The following is a 21003-nucleotide window of genomic DNA, read 5'->3' as shown; positions in this document are numbered from 1 at the left end:
TTAACAAAAATCTCAAAGTGCTACACAGTGCAAATAAAATCATGAATGCATTACAATAGACAAGGCGGGAGATAACCTTAGACTAGGAGCTGGGCAGCATGTTTGGTTAGGTATGGCCTTATCTTTCATGTTTAGTAGTGTGAAGCCAAAAGAACGAGAGACGAAGGTAACATAACCTCTAAACTTAGACAGACTGTCATTTTGTACACACAGTGTACACAGAGTGTTTACAAAAAGAAATTTCGTTCAGTACAGCTCTCAAGATATTTTCATTTTTTGTAAAGTGCAGCAGTGATAAATGGTAAGAAGCAGTGATAAATGTAAACATATAACTGTATATTAGTTTCAAACATTCAGGGTTCTTTTTGTTTGTTTTTTTACAAGCCCATTTTATACAGCATTTAGCAGTCTGATGGCAGTGGTGAAGAAACTTTTCTGGAAGCTGCTGGACCTGCATCGAATGCTGTGAAGTCTCTTACCAAGGGCACCAGGGAGAACAGTCCATGGTGGGGGTGTGAGGGGTCATTGATGATGTTACAGGCTCGGGACACGCAGCGCTGGGATGAGATGTCTTTAATGGAGGGAAGAGGTGCTCTGCTGTTCTCACCTTCTTCCAGTCTGAGGCACTGCAGCCTCCACACCACACAGTGAGACACCTGGTCAGAATGCTCTCTATGGTGGTTCTGTAGAAGGTGGAGAGGATGGGTGGGGGCAGGAGGGCTCTCCTCAACCTCTGCAAGAAGTAAAAGCGCTGTTGTGCCCTTTTGACCAGTGAGTTGGTGTTTACAGTCCAGGTGAGGGTATCTGTGATGTGCACCCCCAGGAATTTGGTGCTGCTAACTAGCTCTACAGCTGAGCTGTTGATAGTTAGGCCGGTTCTTCCTGAAGTAAACGATGATCTCCTTCGTCTTCTCCACGTTGAGGATCAGGCTGTTATCTCTGCACCAGCTCCACCACCTCCTCTCTGTAGTTGTGGTCATCTCTGATGAGGCCCACCACCGTGGTGTCTTCTGCAAACTTCACGATGTAATTGGTGGTGAACCTGGGGACGCAGTCATGCGTCATCAGAGTGAACAGTAGGGGGCTCAGGACGCAGCCCTGAGGGGAGCCTGTGCTTTAAAGCTCAGCTGGTCATCATCACACCTATTGCTGCCTTTGATGGAACCAGAGACAGGGATCCAGTCCCATCATCATAGTTTCCAAAACAGTTGAAGCAATGATAGTTGCACAGCATGAGCCATCATCACATTTGAATTAAGATGGGGATGTAATTAAAGTCATGCATGTAAAGGCAAATGGCTCTATAATATTTGGCAATATAATGTATATGAATGAAACACAAGAGGCTCTATGTAAAATGAATTTTAATGCACTCAGCACATTTTAAAGAGAACATTTATTGAACGAATTGTTGCCCATTCAAATTAAAATGAAAATACATCAATTTACTTTGCTTTGAAATGTCCTTTTGGCCTGGTAACTCATTCAGATGAAATGTTCTGTAAAAGGAGGGAAATTACTTGCTTTTTTTTTAGTGTTCAAGTATTTTATCAATCACAAAAAAATTGCCAATTAAAACCACATTATTGATGCATTTTAAATGAAATACACAAAGAAACAGAGGAAGAAATGTGAAAGAAGCAGCCACATTATATCCCGGGAGCATTATTAATTCCCTGTCTAGCATACATCTACACAGCTTTCCTCTTTTAAAAGGCAGACCAAGCAGCAGCTAGTTGCATTAATGAGAGTTTTGTTTATGTTTTGACTTTATTGATTTAAAAGAATACTGGCATTTTAGACAAACAAACAATGTGAAATATAAAGACACAGCTGTTAAAATGTGGAGAAAAAAACCCACAAGGACTGAGACACTGCTCCCTCTAGTGGTGGTAAATGCAACACAACATCTAATATTTCCCAAATCAAAATTGTTGATTACAGTCATCAATAGCTCCATCTTTTATATTGAAATAAATCATTCCTTCCATGCACACAGAAGCGTTTCATAAAAAGGAAAGGGGTTAAAAAAAAAAAAACTCTTTTTAACAAAAATGTGTCAAACTGATTGTATAACATCATAAAACAAACTGAAAAATATCAGAACAAAACTCAGATCAGCATTAAAATCACAAATGTCTCATCAACGTTGCATGATTTAACCCATCTGAATTAAAAACTGCATCTGGGCACCACTTAATTCCTAAAACATCTTTCCTCTTTAAAGTCTGACAGTCGCCAGAGTGGGAAACTTGCTCACAACAAGCAGTTAAAAACAAACGGTCTCTTAGAGGAATTAAAACAAAAGCGTAAGGCACCTCTCCCTAACTTTAAAATACTGCAGCAACAACAGTGCAAAAGAAATATCCACGCAACTTCATTCCGCACTAAAAACAGTTACATTCAGATTCGTCACATTTTTAAGGATGGAAATCGACCCTCCTGTTTGTTTATTGCACATCACCTTCCTGCATACGAGAAGATTTTAAAAAGTAGTTCTGATCAAACTGAAGACAGAGCGAACCGCTGAGTTAAGCTTTCATTATGAAAGGTCTGAATAATAAAGCGGTGTTAGCAGTATGTGTATCAACGTTAGCCTGTCAGTCATGAAACCTTTTTTGATGAAAGGTTGTTAAAGAGGAAGCACGTTCATTCAAACTTGACCAGACTAGTTCAAATAAACTTTCACTTCCACCTCTGACTGATAAAGCATTTAGTTTTCCAAATCAGTGAATCCCAAAGGTTAGGATCTCAGCTCTTAACACTTCTATTAAACTTCAGTGAACAGAGGATTTTTAGGCTTTAAAAAAAAAATCACCCTCCGGTGGTTTACCCTTTGAGCTTAAAGCAAAACAAATTCCTGTGGCTTAAAAGATGCAAGTAAACAATGAAGCGTCACAGTTACAGGCATTTGTGAGTTGAAATCCAGTGTGTTGAAACTAGAAGCCAAATGTTAAAACTCTCTACTCTCTGTGTCTCTGATGCGCTGTCATAAACTATCAGTCTGATTATTAGCTCCAGCTGATGGTGAAGTTCTGGATGAGGCTGAGACCCAGGTTTGCAGCTGATAAAACCTGCAGAGAGGGAAAGAAAGAGACAAATACACCAGTTTAACGAGAGGAAAAAAATAAAAAAGTCATCATTCTACAAGGGTTTCATATTGATCACAAATGATTTATGTCCAACATTGCTGACGCTCACATTGGAAAACACAAAGTTCCCATCAGTTTGGTCATCTGACAGTAATGTGCATCAACCAGTTCAAAGAAGCTCATCTGTAAATCCGTATAATGAGGCTCTGTTAGTCTACAGGATATAAACCAAGAGACTTGGAGAACAAACTGTAGATAGAATCAGTGAACAAACCAGATCAAACCAATGAAAGGCTTTTTTCCCACAGGCTAAAACTCTTAGGTTGTTTTCACACCTGATAAGTAGACTCGGATCTATTGAGGGCCAAAATTGAAACATTGTTACTGTAGAAGCCATTATGTACAAGCTCTATAAAAGAAGGGAAATGATGTGTGTATGTGCATGTGTTTTACCGGAAAAGGCAAATCAGTTTGACCGCTTGGCGAGGAAACGCTGTCAACTCACAGCTGGCTGTTGTATAATTTGTTTTGTTTTGTAAGCAGCAAGAGTGGGAATAAATCAACCTTTAAACAGCAAGAACAGTGTCTGGGCATTTCCTGTTCACCATCTCACCCAACCATAAGACATCAACCATAAGATTCCGGTTTAAAAACACTCCAGTGGCTTTAAGCATCAGCTTTGCCCCTACAATTACTATATTCATCTGGTACCGTTTTCTTTAACAAGACACTTTTCAACCCGAAACAAACCTTTCGACCCTCCTATTTACCATCTCGCCTGCGGTGGCACTGCACCAAGAACCGTTGTAGAAAGATGGTTAGTCAACGACACAAAACGACTTTCATATCCGTGAAAATGTAAACATCATTGAATGACAACAGATTCCAGCAGTGTCATTGCTATGCTGTATTTTGGCTAGTTTGGTAGATAAGTATCTTTCAACAATGAAATCATGAAAGACTGTTTTTTTTAATACTCAAGGCTCCAAATGTGGCTGTCACATGTGACACATATTATTCATATTTTTAAGCTATGAATAACTTAATTTCTATTATCCCTCAATTATAGTACAATTAAAGCTTTTGGAGAGGTCTCTAGTCCGTCTGGGATTACATCTCTATTCGCACCGCGCCAGAGTTTGCTTCAACTGAGACTAGGTTTTGAGGAGGACCAGAGTTTGTTTTTTTGGTCTGCATCAGAGTTCGATTGCGCATTCGTACCTCCCTAAACAAACCAAACTTCCTGGCCAAACGAACTATGCTCCTGCTAAAGTGGACTAAACGGTGCTGCTTTGAATGCACCTTTAGTTACTGGTCAGAAAGTTTTTATACATAAGGTCTTCTAACATTATTCTGCATATTACAGGATACAAAGAACTTCCAAATTAAAATAAGAATCTATTTATGAAGGTAAATATGCCTCTACAGTAAATATTGCTGATATATGTGTTAAAAAAAAAAAAAAAAAAAAGTAATGCCCCTGACCCACTTCCAGATGTTTGATCAAGCTGAAAATTTGCGTGTGACGTTATTTAAATCTCAATAGAGTAAATAGCAAATTAAAGCTCTGAACTACTTGTGGTTTCTGACTTACAGGTGTTTTAACTGAGTAAAGTCTGAAATGGAGCCTGTTGAGAGTCGAGCAGTGATCCAGTTTTTCTATTGAAAAGGACTCACACCACGGGAGACTTTTGATGAAATTAAAGTAACTTATGGGGATGATGCCCATTATATGACCTTGCAAAATGTTTTACAAGGTTAAATTATGGGACATTATCACTATAAGTTACTTTCATTTGATCATAAGTCTCCCATTGTGTGCGTCCTTTCAAATGGAAAAACTCAGACTTGACTCAGTTTTAACACCACTAAATCAGAAACCACAATTAGTTCAGAGCTGCTATTTGCTACTTAATCTATAGAGATTTAAAATACTTCACATGCTAAATTTCAGCTCAATCAAACATCTGGAAGTGGGCCAGGGGCATTACTTATTGAACGCCCCTCGTACTATATGTTTCACCATTAGACCAGAGCTCACCTGGTTGTCTCTGTAGACGAACTGGACCTCCTGGGAATTCACTAGAACTTTGCTGGGCTTCTCCTTCACCCCATAGAATGAGGCTGAGTCAATGGTTATGTATGAGCCTTCCACATCGCTGTGAAGCACGTTGGACGTCATCACGTTCTAAAAAAGTTTAGGACAAACGGTCAGTAGCTTTACATAAAACTTAGTCAAACTTAGACACAGTGTTCCAGTTCATTGTGATTAGCCGTCATATGCCAATTAAAATCCCTGACAAATAATGTGGATGAAGCGCTGGCACCTGGGAGACGTTGAACACAACGTATGTGTAGCGGTCGGTCTCATAGGTGTCGAGGGTTTCTCCGTCGTCCCAGAACAGATCTCCGCTGGCCGAACCATCATCGGAAAGAGCTGATACCAGATGGAGAGGCTGGCCGCTGCTCACCCACAGGGTCAGGTTGGGCTCCTGAGCAGGAAAAAGAAAACCTTAACAGAAACTACCGACAGGTGGATGAGAGAGGAGCTTAAATCTTGCTGCATTTTATAGAAAACATCTCCAATATTCTAGTATGTCAGCATTAATTAACATGTCTTCACTCTAAGTGCTTCTTTTTTTACACATGGAAAACAGGTTGAGCACAACTAGAGTGTAATACCTGAGTTGGTATCACAGAGCCCTGACGCAGATGCAGGTTGATTTTATCTAGCGGTGCACTGAGATGAAGTTCTTCTCCTTTGCTGCTCACAGAGTCGCCCTGGGGGGGTAAATACCACAGGTAGGAGAGAAAGCACCATGTTTATTCACCTGCTTTAGCATTGTTCATGTAACAGCTGTGTTTCAGTATAAATATTCTTACCGTGTAATAGTCATACCACAGACCCTCTGGGAAGTACCCGTTCACATAGTCGACTCCAGGGTCCAACACTGGAGTCACCAATAAGCTCCTGCCCCACAGAAACTGTCTGTCAATGCTGTACGTTTTGATGTCTTTGGGGAACCTGATGGTTCAATAGAGAAGAGATAAATCAGGATTCAGTTCAAGGGGGTGAAAATATGCCAAAGCAAGACATGAGTATGAGACCAGAGTTCTGCTCACTCAAACATAAGAGGCCGAGCGACTGTGTGTCCTTTGAGGTGAGCGTGATGAAAGAGGGTGTAGAGGAAAGGGAAGAAGGAGTAACGCAGCAGCAGGGCCTGTTTCATGGCAGTACGGGCCAGCGGGCTGAACGCCGTCGGATCCTGAGGCTGAAGAAATGAAGAAAGAAAAAAAGTTAGAGCTCAACTTTGTTCCTTATTGAGATTGAGAGCAGCAGCACAAAGACACAGCTGTCACCCTAAACCAAACCCCAGTTTAACTATGATCACTCATTTACACATAAAGCCATGATGTAATTAATGAGCATCTTTGCATTACTTCAGTTTAAAGTTGTTTCTATATTTTCTTAAAGAATTTAATAAGCCGATATGTGGAGGTCTAAGGAGGACAAATTCTTGAAATTATCAATAAAATTCTGTCTGTAGAACAGAACACTTTATAAACCCAGAAATGACTTTTTAAACTGCATAAAATCCAAAACCTTATAATGATAAATCTTAAGAAAATCATTTAAAAAGGTTAATAATAATAAAAAAAAATAAATAAAAAAAAATAAAAAAAATCATATTCATTATATAAGAATCAGTCATATCCTGCTTAAATATCATCACTGTGATATTTTCTACTACATTCAGGTTGGCTGCGATGCTGTTTGGACTCGCAGTTAAAAGTTTATTTAGCGTCCAGCAAATCCATCTTCTTTCTAATCGGCCCTCCTTACCTCCAAATCGAGGGAATTATGGTTTCGTGCAAAGGGATAAAAAGCTCCCAGCTGAGTCCAGCGGACACAGAGCTCCTCCTGCGTCTCCTCACTGAAGCCGCAGATATCTGCCCCCACCAACGGGATCCCGAGAAGGTTAAAGGTCAACATACCTACAGGTGAGGAACAGAGAGATACGGTAAATCACAAACAAGTTACAAGAAACAGTGTGTAGGATTTGGTGCCACCTGGTGGAGAGACAGCTTTTTCAAATGATTCCATTACGTGTGTAATGTGTGACTGCCTTACTTATATTTTATAAGCACGTCTATCAGGCTATTTCTGTAAACACAAGGAAGCTTGACTGAGCTCCTGACCTGCGATGGAGGTATAAAGGTCTTTCCACTGGCTGCGGTTGTCTCCAAGCCAGTGACCCGAATACAACCCCTGACTGGGAAAGGTGGAGCGGGAGATCACAAAGGGTCTCTTTGCCAAAATCCTCTTCAGAGCACTGAATGAAACACAAATGAGAGGAAAAAAACTCTCATTAAGCTCAGAAATCAAAGCACATGCTTGACTGTCAGCTCAGTTTCCTCTGAAGTCCAGACCTTGACGTGGCTTTAGCTTCCATGAGTCCATAAAGACTGTGCAAGTTATAATGTGTTGACAGTTTCTGCTGTGCAGAAGCACAAATAGTCTTAGACCTCAGCAAACCTCCCAGCACACCTGGAAGAAACAAAAATGTTCATGTTGTATACTGGATGGAGGGTTTATATGTTGTTGCATTTCTGATTCACTGGTTGGTTAAATGTTTTTCACCTGGTGTATAAGGTGGATTTTCCAGACTGTTTGATGGACAGCTCTCCGTAGATCCATCCATGAAGTTTGACGGCTCATTCATGTCCTGAAAGACAATTAAAACAAGAAGTGTTAATCAAAATTTTTTATAAATGAGAAACACAATAAATGAGAAACACAAAGCATGTTAGTCAGTAGAAATCTGACTTGTCTGATTGGTGTCATCCTGTTTGGGCTGGGTCTCAGTTTTTTGTTTTGCAGCTTCAATGCCTTCTATTTATCTTCAGACATTTATCTATTAACCCCAACCAGCAGCTCCACATCATGAAGATGCCACCTCCATTTTTCTAAGACGCTACATTCTCATGGTAAGATCAGGTTGTGCCATACATTTGGACGGTATAACTTTAGTATAACTTTTTCTTATCATCTTGACTGATTTCCATTGTTCTATACCTTGTTTTGGATAAATATTGTTTTAAAACTTAACCTGTTTTAACTTCATTCTTAACCTGTCCGCGGCATCAGATATCAGCAGCCTGCATTGGATTTTACATATAGGGATATCAGAGTAAAAGTGGCTGAATTCAGTAAACAATATGGTTCTGGTAGTAAATTTAGATCATCATCTTCCTTGGATCGCTTAACATGATAAGAGTCAATTTAGTTTATTCATAAAGCACCAATTCACATTACATGTCATCTGAAGGTACTTTACAGAGCCAATTCAACCAGATCATGAAGTCACATTGGTTTAAAGTTTTCTATCTAAGGAAAACCAGTGGATCCCTTTCAGTCATAAAATTTTAGGATTCGCTCCTCCTGGACAAGTATAATAGGATATTAAAAAGTTACCACAGTATAAATACCAATACAAAGCACTTTATATAAAAAGATGCTGTGAATTTAAAATAGATTTTTTTAAACTTACAATCCACAATCCATTGAACGGCACTTTCTGATGAAACCGCTGCAGGTTTTCATACCACCATTCATGTGTCACCTCATCAGAGAAGTCTGGAAATGCTGTGGGACCGGGCCACACCTAAAAGAAAAGCAGAAAGCAGGTCAGATTTATTAGATTTCCTTCACTTGTTAAATCATTAATTGTTTGTTATTAACAGCATTGTTTTGTAAGCTGTGGTTAAATTTCGACGACTGACAGGTCTGCTTCATCTACAAACATAAAGGAGACTAAAAGGTTGTTAAATCCAATGCATCGTGACCAGCTCAAAGGGGATTCAAGAGGCTATTAGAAACAAGCTAATGGAAAGAACAACAGTGCAAGTGAAGGTTTTTATGTATTCATTTAAAGCTCTGAGCTAAATCCAGCCTGGATGCCAAAACGTAATCTTAAAAGTTTTTAATGGAAAAAAAAAAAAAAAAGAAAAAACCCTCTCCAATGTTGTTGATTTAGAATTGTTCTATAAAGAGGAGAGAGCCAAAAAAAAGACCAGTTATGGTTAAAGCTTGATGCTACAAACAGTTATCACATGTGTTTGATTGCAGGAAAGTTGCAGAGATGGCAAAACAGCACAAATACAGGAAATCTTTACAGAAACAAATACACATTTGAAGCACCTTATTTATAGCCATTCATAAATGTAGTATTGAAATAAGCAAACAATCCCAGAGTGACGCAGGAAATGATCATGAAATTTAACCCTGATTCATTTTCGTCATCCTAAACTAGTGTAAAACAAGATATTTTAATCACATTTATTTATCCTGATTCTCCTTCAGCATTCTCCAGTATCAGTGTGGCTGCCGTTAAATATTAGAAACTAATGAATTGTGGTTTGAAATGTTACTTTCCAATAGTATTAAATACTTACACCAATGATGTTGCCTTTAAAAAAAAAAAAAGACTGGTGGCTCAAAACCTCATTCAAACCTTTTGTGAACATTTATCGCTTAATAAAATAAGCGATAAATCAGTCAAACACAAAGTCACAAGTTAGGTTAACAACACTCACAAAAAATCTTCTGTGAACGTACCAACACTAAGGGACTGCTTGGAATTAGAATTTTGGAGTATTATGTATTTTAAATATCATGCATTCAGTTTTAAATATCACGCATTTATGTTGTGTTTATTGATAATAACAGTGGCCCACTGGATAGACTAACTGCCTTTAAGGCCCACATTATGTATGGGTGCAGAAATGCTGTGTAACAAGAGAGAAAAGAAGAAAAAAAAAAAACTAAAAATAATTTTTTTTTAGGTCAACTCTTATCTACATTTTCAGCAATAGTATGTTGCATGTTTTCCTAAAATCATTCAGCCCAACATCTAATGTAGCACTGATGATCTAGAGAACAGCTACAAAATGTTTTATTCACAGCAGATCTAGCTTTGATCTCTCTGAATCAGGGAACCTTCTAAAAACATTCCTCTTGTTTTAAAGCAGGCCCATCACTTCCTAATTCAGCTCTCATTAAACATGTGATGATGCTGCTCATTTCAGTACAGAGCTGACCCACTAGATGTCCTGTGGACTGCAATCTAATCTCAGAACCACAGATATTACATCCTCATTCCTTTGTCTTTGTTGCAGTGATAGCTTATCAAACAAACACGCTGAGCATGTAGCCGACTGTTGCGAAAACCTCAGAGCGACGTGACATGTCCAGCTCCCCCCCTCACCTTCCCAATAAGTGTTTTTCCCTCGGCGTCCTTAATAAAAACTCCTCTCTTCAGTCCCTCATCAAAAGGCCAGTATGAGCCCTCAGGCTGTGAGCTGCTGATTGCTGGATCCTGTGGGCAGAAAATAAATCAGTTATTTGATCAAATCTTATCAGTAATAAACAGTTCTAAATGTCTACGTACCAGAATCATCACGTAGGTCTGGTTGTGGGCATGCAGGTCACGGACAAGATCGGGGAGGGTGTTGAAGCTGGTCGGATTATAAGTAAAGTCTTTGGCTTGGTCCATGTAGTCGATGTCATTCCACTGGACATCCTGAAATCACCCAACCACAGCAGACACTATCAATAAGGTTTGTAGACTGAGATGGCACCAAAACGTTTCCGTTATTCAAAATGTCCACAATGCTATGCATTCTTATGAACCTCCTGCTGCAGAACAAACAGACCCACAGCATTACAGATCTCTACTGTACTTTAAAGTCGGCATGAATCCATGGAAACAATGACAGATTTATTTAGATCCTGGTTGATAAATCCAAGCCCAGCAGAGTGTATCATACAATCAAAATGAGAAATAACCCATACTCTACAAGGTGAACCATTTTTTTTTTTTTTTATTGCCAATAAAAATCAGAAGAAGAACTAAATTTAAATTAAGTAAAAAGGTGAACTTTTGTTTAGGTTTATAGAAACTCTGAGTCTTAACAGTTGATAAAGTGAAAGTCCCTTCCTTAAAAGGAAAAAGCAACCATATGACCCAGCTATCCAGAGGAAAAACAAAAAGCTCAGAGAAAACTTGTTTATTTCTATTGGTGATTATTGTTAGAAAATTATTCATCATAATTTCACTGATGAAAAAAGAAAAAAAAAAAAAACAATGAAAAATTCAAACAACTTCACCTGAGGTATCCCATAATTCCTCATGTTTTTGACAACTTCCCAGGTTGCATTACTGGAATCATAGCCCCATCGACAAAGGTGGTATCCTAAGGCCCAGTAGATGGGCATGGCTGGGTGGCCTGGTAGAAAAAAAACATGGAAAAGATTCTTAATGTGATCAAGTCAGGAGGTTTTATAATATCTTACTGTTTTCAGCTGCACTATCAGCCATTTATCTCGATCAGAGTTCTTTTACTGACCTACAACATCCACATACTGCTCAATAACTGAACTGGGATCAGGACCAAGGAACACGTAAAAGTCTAGGATTCCCCCGATGGTTCGCCAGGTTATGGCGGGGCCAGGCTGGAGGACCACATCTGGTTGAGAAGAAAAAACACCATCAACACTGCAAATCTGAAAAAGGGGTTTTGATTTGCAGATCTACAGAAAAAAAATCTTCAACTTTACGTACAAAGAAGTCATATAAAATCAATACCAAGATCCCGCGACCCGGTTCCGGATAAAGCGGGAGACGACGAGTACGAGTAAGATCCCAAACACAAATCAGAACTGGTCTAGAAATGAATCATTCTTTTAAATTGGCCTTTTCAAAGCAGAGCCTTACAGACACAAATCAACACTAAGGCTTTTTACTAATGATCAATGAAGGCAGGCATGCATATATAAATGTATTGTTTTTATTAGTTTTAACATGTGTGACTTTGACTATTTCTGTACCGGTTTCAATTGTAATACCCTTTCACCAGTCTTTGAAAAAGAAGCTGATTAGACAGTCACTTCATTTGGATGGGATTAAACTGATTTCAGATAATAAAGTAAAAAAAAATCTTGGTATTGTTTTTGAGAGCGGCCTTGTCTGGACAAGACTCTGCAGTACACCTGCACCTTGTGGACAAAGGACATTCTTTTGAGGACCAGAATGTTCACATTCTGGATAAAGAAAATAGGTGGTTTGAGAGGGGCGTGAAGGAAGCCATCTATGTAAAGAGAGAAAAAACAACTTTAAACAGAGGTGGTGGACTCAGATTCCAGCTTCCAAAAACCTACAATTCAGTTGGTATATCTTTAAGTCTTAAAAAGTATTTCTAAAAAATAAAAATAAAAATAAAAAATACGTAATTTCCAAACATGTATCCTCCGTCTGCTTTCCACTATTAGGAGGAATACTAAACAGAAGTCATCAGATGTTGAATTCAAAGGCTTTATGCTTTCACAAAACTGGGAAGTTGAGGTGGAATCGTGAAACTGAATCATGTGAAATCAACTTCATCTTTTCCAGAGTTTCTACACTTTGTCAGCATTTTGCTGTTGTGAAATGCTGAGCTTTAAATTCATCTGCATATCATAATTATTAGTCCTGTAGCTTTAATTTTCTTTTCATTGCAGGAATCCACTAGATTCCTGGTGGAATTATGGGGATAACTAACAGACTGACCCATTGCATTACTGTTGAGCAGGAAGAAGCCATGTGCATCCCCTCCGCTCTCCATGTCCAGATAGAATGGATGCACCCCATACAGGTTTGTCTGTTCCTATTAACCAAGAAAAACACATTTAAACTTCCTTTGTTTTAACCATATTATTCCTATAGGAGTAAACCGGTGAAGCCAGTATCACAACACATAGACTGTAATGATGAAAAGTAGAAATGATTACTGGGCCTACCATAGGAGGAACATCTCTGGCCCACATGGTGAGAGTGTTCCACTGAACGCTGTGCAAGAAGGTGGAGCGGTGCTCCCCCAGGCCATAAATGAACTGAGTGGGCAGAGCCGTGGAAAACTGGAGGAACTGATCAGCGTACAGGAGAGGAGCCACAGTAGTGTTCAGGCTGGAGAAAAAGGAAAAGAAACCAAATCAATGCAGAATGATTTTAAGGTAGCAGGGGTGAAACAGTTCACGCATTTCTGCCCTAAATACATGCAACAGCTCTGCAGGTTCTGTACAGACTTGTACCAACTGATAAAGCTTTGTTTTATGCCAGCAGAATTTTTATGTGCAATAAATGGTTTCAGTAGAGCACTTTAATAAAGGGACAACACATTAGGGTTTCACACAGAACTAGAGCAGAAAAAGGCAGCTCTACATCAGCGTTAGCAACAGCTAATTTATTTAATTTAAAGGTATAGTGGAGGAATTTTTGAAAAGACCCACCCTGACCACTTAAAAAAAAAATAAAATAATGCACAACCCTGTACCTGCTCCAGAGAGTAAAATGCCGATTAAACGCGTTCAAGAGCATGCACGAGCCCATTTCTACTTGTGCACGCTCTGTTTAAAAGTTGCTGTTTGCATCGCTCATATAAGCTTACTTTCCAAAAGAAGATTTGCAATTTTTCCACTATGTCAACCTCACCACCGTTGTGTAAATGGAGACAAGCACGTAGGACGGCCTTACGTAAACATCTAACCAGAATGATTGACCATTAAGAGGATCACTTATTTTGATGATCCACCTGGAAATAAAACATCCTCCACTATACCTTTATGGTCTTCTTTCTATCATTCTAAGAAGCACAGAGGAAGAAGGTGGGAAAAACTCATGATAACTAAGGAAAACAAAGAATTGGTAAATAAAAAAATTGTAGAGATAGAAAAAAGAAAGAAACCATCAGACTCACAGCACAGTTCCTGTAGATCTCCTCTTCACTATGAGACCAAAAGGCTGCTTTGAAAGCTCTACGACATACTGGGGGTTTTCTGCTTTCTTCACGGCCGTGGGCACCGAGATCGGAACCTCAAAGCGGGAACTCGAGGGATCTGTTATCTGTCATTTAGAGAAGTTTGTGGAAAAATATATGCAGGAGAATTTACCACAAGAAACTGCAGAAAAACAGGCCCAAAAGAAACAAGCACAAGCAGGTTAAATGCTGATCTCAAACTGATTCTCATCTTGTTAGTTAATATAAAAGGCTATATTATGTCTGCTGTCCTTTTTAAAAGACATATCTGCTCTGGATTCCACGTCCTAGTTCACCGTTTCTCATTTCAGGTCCATTGTTCTGCATGCTGTAGGTCTGCTGTAGCTCCACCGAAGATGGAGTAAACATCTGGATTCTGCTTCAATTCAGGCAGAAACATAAAGAAACAGAGTATTCCCTGTTTTCTCCTGGTAGTTTGGGAACCATCTTCAACTGATTACCCAAATTAGCCAAGGACTCAGTTTATATTCATAATAATTCTTTGCATGACCGTACAACAGCACTTTGTATTTTCTTAAATGATTCAACTTAGTTTTACGTTTATTTCAATCTGAAGATGTCATTTCTAAAAAACTACCATATTAATATCCTATTTTGTAAAACCTCGTATTTCTTTGCTGTTTGAATCTTCACTTTATTTATCTTTGGTGCTCGTACAGCTAAATTTACTCAGCAATGACCAATCTGTTCTATTCTATAAGCAGTTAAGTTTTGATCACACAAGTTTTTCCTTTCTTAAAGATTAGGGTCTGTAACCTTTCTACCACGGAAAAGGAAACCAGTTAAAATCAGTAAACTAACTTTGTACTTTTCTAGCTTTGGATGCAGATGTCATTAAGTATTTGTCTTACATCTTCAAATAAATCCATGGACACGCCCATTAACTAGAGATAAATATCACATGCTACAGTGTCAGATCTGTAGAGAAGCAAAGGATGAGTGATATTTACGCAAGGCTGGTTATCTTCCTACACAAGGCAGATATGCAGCAGCGTCACAGGAGTGTGCAGGCTCAGACTTTGAGCTGTCTGTTGCAACACCTTTTTGGTAAATGCTGACTTAATATCAGTCTGTTGCTAAAACAGATCTAAGGTTTGTGCTGCTAAATGAATATCAGAACAAAGTTTACACTGATTACAGAAGCTAACAAACAGATAGAGCTGTGTAAGAAGAAAACAGGCAACAACGGCCTTACTCATCTCCTCCTCGCACATTCTTGATCTACTTTAAATGTAAATAAAATTCCTCATAAACATCCCCACATATTTTCCGGAACAAATTTCCCAGATCTTATAACAAACTCTTCTTTGGCAGGGAATCATCCTGCACAAGCTTAATAAATCAAAACGAAGTTGGTTAAGATGACTAAAACTTCTCGACTTACTCTGACACGCAGGCGTGTGTCTGTTTCATGTCTTATCTCCATCTCTAGAGTCAGGATGTCTCCAGGGTAGTAAGTCTTTACATCTTTCACAAGTGTCCCTTTGAGTCCCATCGACGTGTCATTCACTGACACCACAGAGTATGAGGGGAAATCAGGGGGATAGAAACACCATGGGATACCATTTTTCCTGGATTTCCTTCTAGCGAAAGTAGAAGCAGGGATGAAGCAGCAGTTCCTTGCCTCGCACAGCTCTCGGTTTACAACCACCCCTCTCTCAGGGTAGCAATCGAACCTCCACGCCTCTGGGATTACACTGCAAGCTTTGGTGCGTGCATTGGTCACAGTGTTGTTTATATCTGCTTGTAATACAGAGCCTGGAGCCTGTCCTGGAACTGGGGGTGGTGGTCTGTGTGCCGGGCCGGATGTACTGCGCAGCCAGTATATGGTGTGGAGCAGCCAGCCTCCGAAGAGGAGCAGCAGAAGGGAGCCGAGTATTAGGACAGCTTTGGTGATCGAGCATGACAGCCTGCGGGGGAGCAGTGAGGTGTTGTCTGGCTGCGGCACCTTAAAAAAAAAAAAAAAAGAAAAACGGCTTGCAAAAATATCTATAATACTTTTTCTTTTTTTGCACTTCAGAGCTACAAGGCTTAAATGTGTGGGGATCATTTGTAGTTAGGCATTTTACTGTGATACCCCAAAATAAAACCACTTCATTTAAATTCAACCTAAGTTGCTCAATTAGTAAAGAGAATCCACCTGTCCCTAAACTAAGCTCCCAATAAGAAGAGTTATCTGTTATATTAAGTCTAAATACAGTCATTACTGTCTGCATTTTTAAGATAATAAAGCAAGCATACAATCTAGCTTTTCAACTGACATATGGAACTAGTTTAAGCTTGTTAAAGCAGAGAAGCAGCAGGATGGTTGCCCTGGAGGATTAGGGTTCAACATCTCTGATCAAGACTGAGGATCACAGCAGGAAGATCAGACATAAAACTACTGGGAGGTTTAAGAGGGGTTTATGTTGAATCAATAGTCCCCGGTTTGAACATCTCACAGTTATTGGAAAATGGAAAGAACCTGATAAAGTCCCAAACATACCAAGACATTTTTCTCTGGCTAAACCAGTGGTTTGCAACATATAAAACCCAAAGAGCCATTTTGCTCTGAGTCCGGCTGAGTTAAAGTTGTTTAGAGACGCAAATATTATATAATCTTTTAATAAAACACATATTACTTTTGTTAAATAGCTGCCAAAAGAAATATGTTGTCATTTTTAATAAAGTTTATTTGTAATTTTTAGCTCTTAAAATAGGGAAAAATGTAACATAAATGTAACATGTTACGTAAGGAATGAATTTTCTTCTATTGGATATTAGTTGATGCACAAAAACACATAGTATCCAAGCTAATGACAAAGAAAAAAGCCTTAAAACATATTTCTAGTTACTTTAATGTCATCTTGTCGTGAAAATTCAATCCTGTGCTCTTTAAATAACCTGCAAAAACTTCTAAGACTAGTATTTGTTACTATACTACAGTAATTGTTTTAATAAAATCATTTTAAGCAACTATTAAGAGCCTCTCTAATCAAGTCTCGGCATCACACTTAAAAACATAATATTCACACTACAAATGTTGCTGATATTTTCATAATCACTTTAAATAGACCAAAACTCAACATTTTACTGCATTTCGCACCATATCTATTTATTTTGCACTTCACTGAACCTTTCCATATCAATGCATTTAGCACCATGACTTTAAACTGGTTTTCCTTTTCTCCTACTCTGTGTGCATTCTGATCACTGCTGCTTTTTTATAAATGGTCATTTTCATTTCACTTTTGTAAGTTGTATGCATCAACATTTTGTTTTTTTTTTTGTACACTCTGCGTATACAAAATGACAATAAAGTTTGTCTAAATCTAAGTCTTTTTGAAATGCTGGAAGACCTACTGAAGTCAACAGCTCAGGTGGGAAAAATGTGGAAAATAATGGATGGAATATGTGACAAGAGCTGTGTTAGGATAATTATCATTGAAGATGTGAGTTTATTACACCCTGCTATTGGCTGCCTGTTGCGTGTCAGAACTGACGTTATAATCCAATTAGGACAGTTCCTCTTTCCGGATATACAGTCATAATCTTCATTCTGTGTGTGGCAAAGATTTGAAAATGGAATGAGAGCCCTCCAGCTAAAAACTAAGTGTAATATTTTGATAAGGCTAGAGCCATGGATGTCTCATCATCTGCTAACATGTATGATGTAAAATAAGATGATGTGGCAGACTGAATTTGTATAAAATGCATTTTTAATTATTAATCGGGGCAACTTCCTGAGAGGTGAGCCCGGAGGTTAGCAGCTGCCTTCTGTACATTCTAAGCAATCTCTCTGATCTGAGTAAGATTATCATTTCTATCAGAATCTATTGTCATGTCTGCTGGTTATTTAATACATATAAGTTATGAAGTGTTATGTATACAGTTTATCCCGAGTTATCACTTTTCAGGGAAAAGAACCGGAAAGATAGAGCATCAGGGTGCATACAGAGAGCCTATCTTTAACAATATAGATCATTCTAATGTTTGATTTCTGATTTTGATATATTGTTTTAATTATCTTACTCTTCTTTGAATATTTTTTGTGATCTGTTACAAACTGCATTGGCTCTTTAACAGCTGGAAATGTTTTCATCACCAAACATATATTTTTAAGTAGATAGTGTCCATTTTGACAAAGATGGTCTATTATTTTTAAAACACTAAAGTTTATTTGCTCATATTTTTCTCACTGTGAGCATTAAACAAAAAATGTAATGGTTGGTGTAAAATCAAGTTTTTTATGTAAGATTATCTAAAGATAATAATCTAACAAACAGAAAGACCCAATATTTTTTTGTTTCAATTCAACTGAAGGAGATCAATGATCAAACAAGAGGGAACTCACGGCCACATCTTCTTCAACTGAACGATGATGCTCTTCCGATAAAAGTGCCCCAGAAAAATGAACATTTTCTGGATTCAGCCTCTTGTAAGACACCATTATGGTAAATTGAGCCTGTCAGGGTTGGACAAAACAGTTTAGGATGATCACTTGTTTCTTCTAATATATCAAAAATCAAGCGTCGTCAAAATCTAACTCTTTCAAACAGCTCATTTTAAGAAATCAATTACATTTGTCCACATTTTGATCCACAGTTGGGTTTCTTTCGGCATAACTCGTTTAAATTCTGCTGAACACATGCTTGGTTTGAACAAGTTTGAACAAAAAGGGAAATTTCGCTGCTAATTAAAGTCCAGTAGTACAGATTAGCAAAGCCTGTACCAGTATCGATGCAGAAACTGAAGACAAAGGTCTGCTAGCAGCAACTACGTTTCACTGTTGGCTAACTTTAGCAGCAGAATAAGCTTGAGCTAAAGTCAAAAGCGCTATATTATCATTATATATTATTCATTATATATTATTATTTTATCTTACCCGAGTCTTCTCTGAGCTTTTACATGAATAAATACAGCAGACGAACAGTCTTTCTCTTACACAAATGCCAGCATTAAGTGTTTCTATAACCTCGTCGTCCGCTTATGTTGTCTGTTTATCTGTAGGTTGCATTCAGGATCCCTGGGAATATTTATAACTTCCGGTTTACGACAGCCTAATCTAAAAACACAACTCGCATGGTAGGTTCAAAAAAAAAATTCCGACTTATATACCAACGAATAACTAATTTATTTTAAGTAATTGTTACTAATACAAAATATTTAATGCAGTTTTGGTCGAGATATATAACTTAGGCATAATAGCCGCTCCGTGATGCATTCAAATACAACTCGTACAAGGTGAGATCCCTTATAATGACCCCAAAATAAATATTTACTAAATATTGTCTTCGTTTTCATAATGTACATAAAAATAAATTCCAATAAAATAAAAAAAAAAACGCAAAAACATACAGCTCAAAGCAAAAAATGAAAACAAGATTTAAACAAATACATTTGAAATCACAGATTTCCCTTTTGTAGGAATACAAATAATAATGCTCCCTTCAGACCCATTTTGAGCGTCAAAAAGGTGTCCAGCTACCTCAACTTGGAAGTATGCGTACTTAACTTAAAACATAAGTCAGAGTGTGAAATAATAAACAAACAGTTGACACCCAGCAAAATACACCTACCTAGAAAATCTAATTAGCCTACATATATGCAAAATACTCAAGGGTGCATGGAGATATTTTTAACGCTTTCAACCACTTCAGAAATAATACTTTACTCACAGTCAAATAAAGCACAATGCAATGTTAGATGCTTTTATTGTAAGCAGAACACATGTTATACAGCTAGACAGGCACCATCAACACAGCATGGTATAATTTCCTCTTTGGACGATGCAACCTTTTGGTTCCATTATTCATTTTATGACTGTTGGTTCTGAACTTCTTTCTTTTTACTTTATGCTGCTTATTACATATAAGATAGGGCAATGATAAGAAAATGTTTCAATATTATTTTCAAGCATCTGACAATCTAGTATTTGTTAACCTGTATTATTGAACCGTAACCGATTCATGCCTTGTAGACGGCGTTGCTTCTTACATGTCTTGACAATGACATAATTCTTAGAAACATAAGGTAAATTAAATTTAAAAAGTATTAAAAAACAGAAAACAACAGTTTAAAAACATCACTCGGATGTTATTACTATGAAAAAATGAGCTAATGGCCGCCATAAGACTCAAGTGTACTTATCTGTTCCATGGTCACATTCAAAGTTCATTATAAGAGAAGTACTGTCTGGACAAAAAGAAACCACTGACATCAGTTTGTGCGATCCGCTCGAAAAGCTATTAAAATACACAAGTAGCAGAAGAATCTGAATAAATGAACTTGTAGTCAGTATATAAAACTCATCTTTGCAGTAAGTGTTTGATTTGGTCATTTCTAAACATGTCAGTTGCAGGAAATTACAGTTGTGTTGAAAATATCATTCTAATTCACCATCACTAACCAGATGAAAAACAGATTTTGGTAGAACTGATATTTCTCATTTGAAAATTATTCACTTCTACATGTTGTTTATGGTAATAGAGGACCAGAAGAACCTACGGCCCATGCTGCTAAGACTGTGTAACTGAATCATTAACTTTTGGTTGACTGATAAAAGCAAAAATGACAATTCAGATGACCTTCAATGGATCTGTTTACAAAAACATATATATTTTAAAAAGTCTTAAAATGGCAATTTTTATGACATTACAATCTCCAACATACCATTAAGCCGGATTTACCTGGGTTCTAGGCAAACAATTATGGAAAAGCAAGCCCAGTTTCTGTCCCTTGACCCAAATTAAAACTTGTGAGGTGACTTTAAACATGCTGCTTGTGGGACAAAAACAAGAACAGCAGAGGAACTGTGGAATGAAATCCAATCCAGTTAAAAAGGCTGATGCCAGTTGACTCCAAATACCACAGAGATGTGAAAATGTTCTTCTTAGACACACTGATAATAGAACAATAAATGTGATTACACTAAACCAGATTATTGTGAGTAGAATATACAGGGTTCCTAATTAATTTCTGTGTGTAATTATAAGCTATTAGGTGGATTTTACAAGTAAGTTTGAACACAACTGTACTTGAGGCCGGTACTACAAAG

At 37.9% G+C, this 21003-nt stretch overlaps 1 protein-coding gene across 1 annotated transcript; it reads right to left on the bottom strand.

Moving 5' to 3' along the window:
- Positions 1 to 1375: 1375 nt before the first annotated feature.
- LOC107097057 (lysosomal alpha-glucosidase-like) lies at positions 1376 to 18963 on the bottom strand. Its single transcript, XM_015394033.1, has 21 exons — positions 18832 to 18963; positions 18301 to 18411; positions 15352 to 15915; positions 13887 to 14032; positions 12931 to 13096; positions 12701 to 12797; positions 11502 to 11621; positions 11263 to 11381; positions 10544 to 10675; positions 10361 to 10471; positions 8645 to 8758; positions 7735 to 7819; positions 7524 to 7641; positions 7293 to 7426; positions 6937 to 7088; positions 6216 to 6364; positions 5976 to 6117; positions 5775 to 5873; positions 5420 to 5584; positions 5134 to 5280; positions 1376 to 3074 (listed from the first exon to the last, which is right to left on the bottom strand). Exons 2-21 carry the CDS (start codon positions 18394 to 18396, stop codon positions 3012 to 3014), a joined length of 2919 nt encoding a protein of 972 aa, XP_015249519.1. The 5' UTR covers positions 18397 to 18411; positions 18832 to 18963; the 3' UTR covers positions 1376 to 3011.
- Positions 18964 to 21003: the final 2040 nt, after the last annotated feature.

This window comes from Cyprinodon variegatus, unplaced genomic scaffold, assembly GCF_000732505.1.
Source record: "Cyprinodon variegatus isolate N-32 unplaced genomic scaffold, C_variegatus-1.0 Scaffold667, whole genome shotgun sequence".
Classification (NCBI taxonomy): domain Eukaryota; kingdom Metazoa; phylum Chordata; class Actinopteri; order Cyprinodontiformes; family Cyprinodontidae; genus Cyprinodon; species Cyprinodon variegatus.
The sequence above is the reverse complement of the archived record's forward strand: the minus strand, read 5'-3'. Positions and strand labels throughout refer to the sequence as shown.